Here is a 2,192-nt window from a genome sequence, read left to right on the forward strand (position 1 = left end):
CTACCAGCCACTATATCCTTCCACAGATGAAGTCGAAGCTTTCTGGCCCCTTATTTGCTTTCTGAACTTTGCTATAAACTCGTCGGCCTTTCTATCAACTTCACTCCCAAGTTCACCATCTGTGTCAATGTTAGGAATAGTTTCATCCTCAACCAAACTCTTGTCAAACCCTATCTCCCTATCAACAGACTTGGTAGAACTTGAGTCATCAATGCCTTGTTTCTCTTCACCGTGGAGCTTGGAAATAGTTGGTTTTGGCTTCGGCACGGAGAATATACTCCCAGATTCTTGGTTTTGATGATCAACTGGGGGAATTTCTGGTTTCTCCTCTCTTCTTTTAATCAAAGAATCTGCTGCTTCGGTTTTAACAAATCTACTCCCAAACTTGCTTTCACCTCGACTAGGGTACTGCTCCTTCTGATTCACAAAGTACCTCTTCGGTTTGATTGTCCTAACAGACTTAGCTCTTGCTGGGACCTTAGAAAGGGTTGAGGATTTCACATCACTGTCAAATGATTTAATAGATTGTTTCCCTTTTCTTACTTCCTCTTCAACACCAGAGCTTTCAAGGTTGTTTCCCAAATCCCCAACACTGTCCATGTCTGAAGAAGTACTACTGCTAAAGGGGTCAGAATCTATGGAGTCTGCTTTTGAATGTGAGGCAGAAAACACCCTTTCACTTGAGCTTCTCAATTCAGGATTACTAGAAAACTTCTTACCACGGAGTGGCCTAGACTTGAGATGCTCAAACTCAAATTCCCCAACAGAGTGAGGCCTACAACTATGTGCAGGTAGCTTGGAAATACTACTACCACTTATTTCCTCCTCAGTTTCCATACTCCCGGATCTCGAGCGCCAAGGTATTGTTGATTGTCCAATTACCTCCCCAAGCTTCTTATCCAAATTGACAACAATCCTAGCATCATCACCATCTTTATCAGTGCCCATAGTCTCATAATTTTTACTACTAAACTCATCTACTTTCTTGAATTCTTGCTTATCACTAGCATTATCGGCAGTCCTCGACTTCAAACTCCTAATGGGTAAATTCAAGAGCTTAAACTCAGTCTCAGAGCTTCCACCATTAAAACACTTAGCATTAGAGACAACTACCAAAGATTCGGAGCGCCATGCTAGATTCCCATTCCTCTCATTTTCATCATTTGGCACGAAAGATCTAATCTTTGCAGCACTAGGAACTACACATTCATCGTTTCTTACAAACTGATCATCACAATTCACATAATTATGCAAAATATCATTTTCACAGCATGCATTTTCATAACCATGGTCGAAAATTGAAGTTATGTGAGAAATCCCAGATAAATAGGAGAGGGAATCATCACCAGTTGTGGGATCTGCAGATTTTGGGGGGACTAATCGAGAAGTTCTTCTGCCGAAGATGCCGTAAGAGACGGCGATTCCGATGAAGAAGTGGTGGATAATCTCCCAGCAATCGGTGAAGACGGTGTGGGTGATGAAGTCGGGCGCTTGTGAAGGAAATAGTGGAATGGCGAGAACAAGGACGAGGACTATGAGGGTTTTGCATAGGGCGTTAGAATCGGACTTACTTGGGATTTTGCGAGTGTTGAGTTGAGGTTCAAGTGTGAACGGAGAGTAATTGGGCGGCGGCGCTGCTGCCATTGTAGTTATGCAGATTGGGTGACAACCAGGTAAAGGAGACATATTATAACCATAGGCACGACTCTGGAGGAAGTGGGCGACCAATTTTTCAAAAATAAACAGAAAATACAAATATAATGGCATCAGTTTTTAAGAAAAGAGTCAACTACGTAAATCTTTCACTTTCGCACATAAATGGTACCTGATCTTTATTTTATATCGTTTTTAGTATCCCATAACAAAAATAACCCTACGTACCAAAAATGTGATTTTTTGTTATAAAAGATATTTTTGAAAATTTCAATTAAATAAAACCAAATATGTGATTTTTTTTTCTTCCTTTCTTATTTCTTTTTTTCTTCTTTAATTTATTCTTCTTTCTTTTTTTTCCTTAGTTTATGTTTCCTCTTTTTTCATTTCTCTTCTTTTTTCTCCTTTCTTTTTAGAGTTTTATATACATCTAATTGCATTCATAATATAAATCAATAACAAAACACCTAATTAAATTAATTATTTAAAGTAATTAAATCAATATAATATTTTTAATTAAATTATTTATACTCATTTTA

General features: G+C 38.2%; 1 protein-coding gene across 1 annotated transcript; it reads right to left on the bottom strand.

The window, feature by feature from the left end:
- LOC125194615 lies at nucleotides 1-1,644 on the bottom strand. Its single transcript, XM_048092864.1, has one exon. The coding sequence runs from the start codon at nucleotides 1,642-1,644 to the stop codon at nucleotides 1-3; it is 1,644 nt and encodes a 547-aa protein (XP_047948821.1).
- Between the last annotated feature and the right edge of the window lie 548 nt (nucleotides 1,645-2,192).

This window comes from Salvia hispanica, chromosome 6 (assembly GCF_023119035.1).
Source record: "Salvia hispanica cultivar TCC Black 2014 chromosome 6, UniMelb_Shisp_WGS_1.0, whole genome shotgun sequence".
Classification (NCBI taxonomy): domain Eukaryota; kingdom Viridiplantae; phylum Streptophyta; class Magnoliopsida; order Lamiales; family Lamiaceae; genus Salvia; species Salvia hispanica.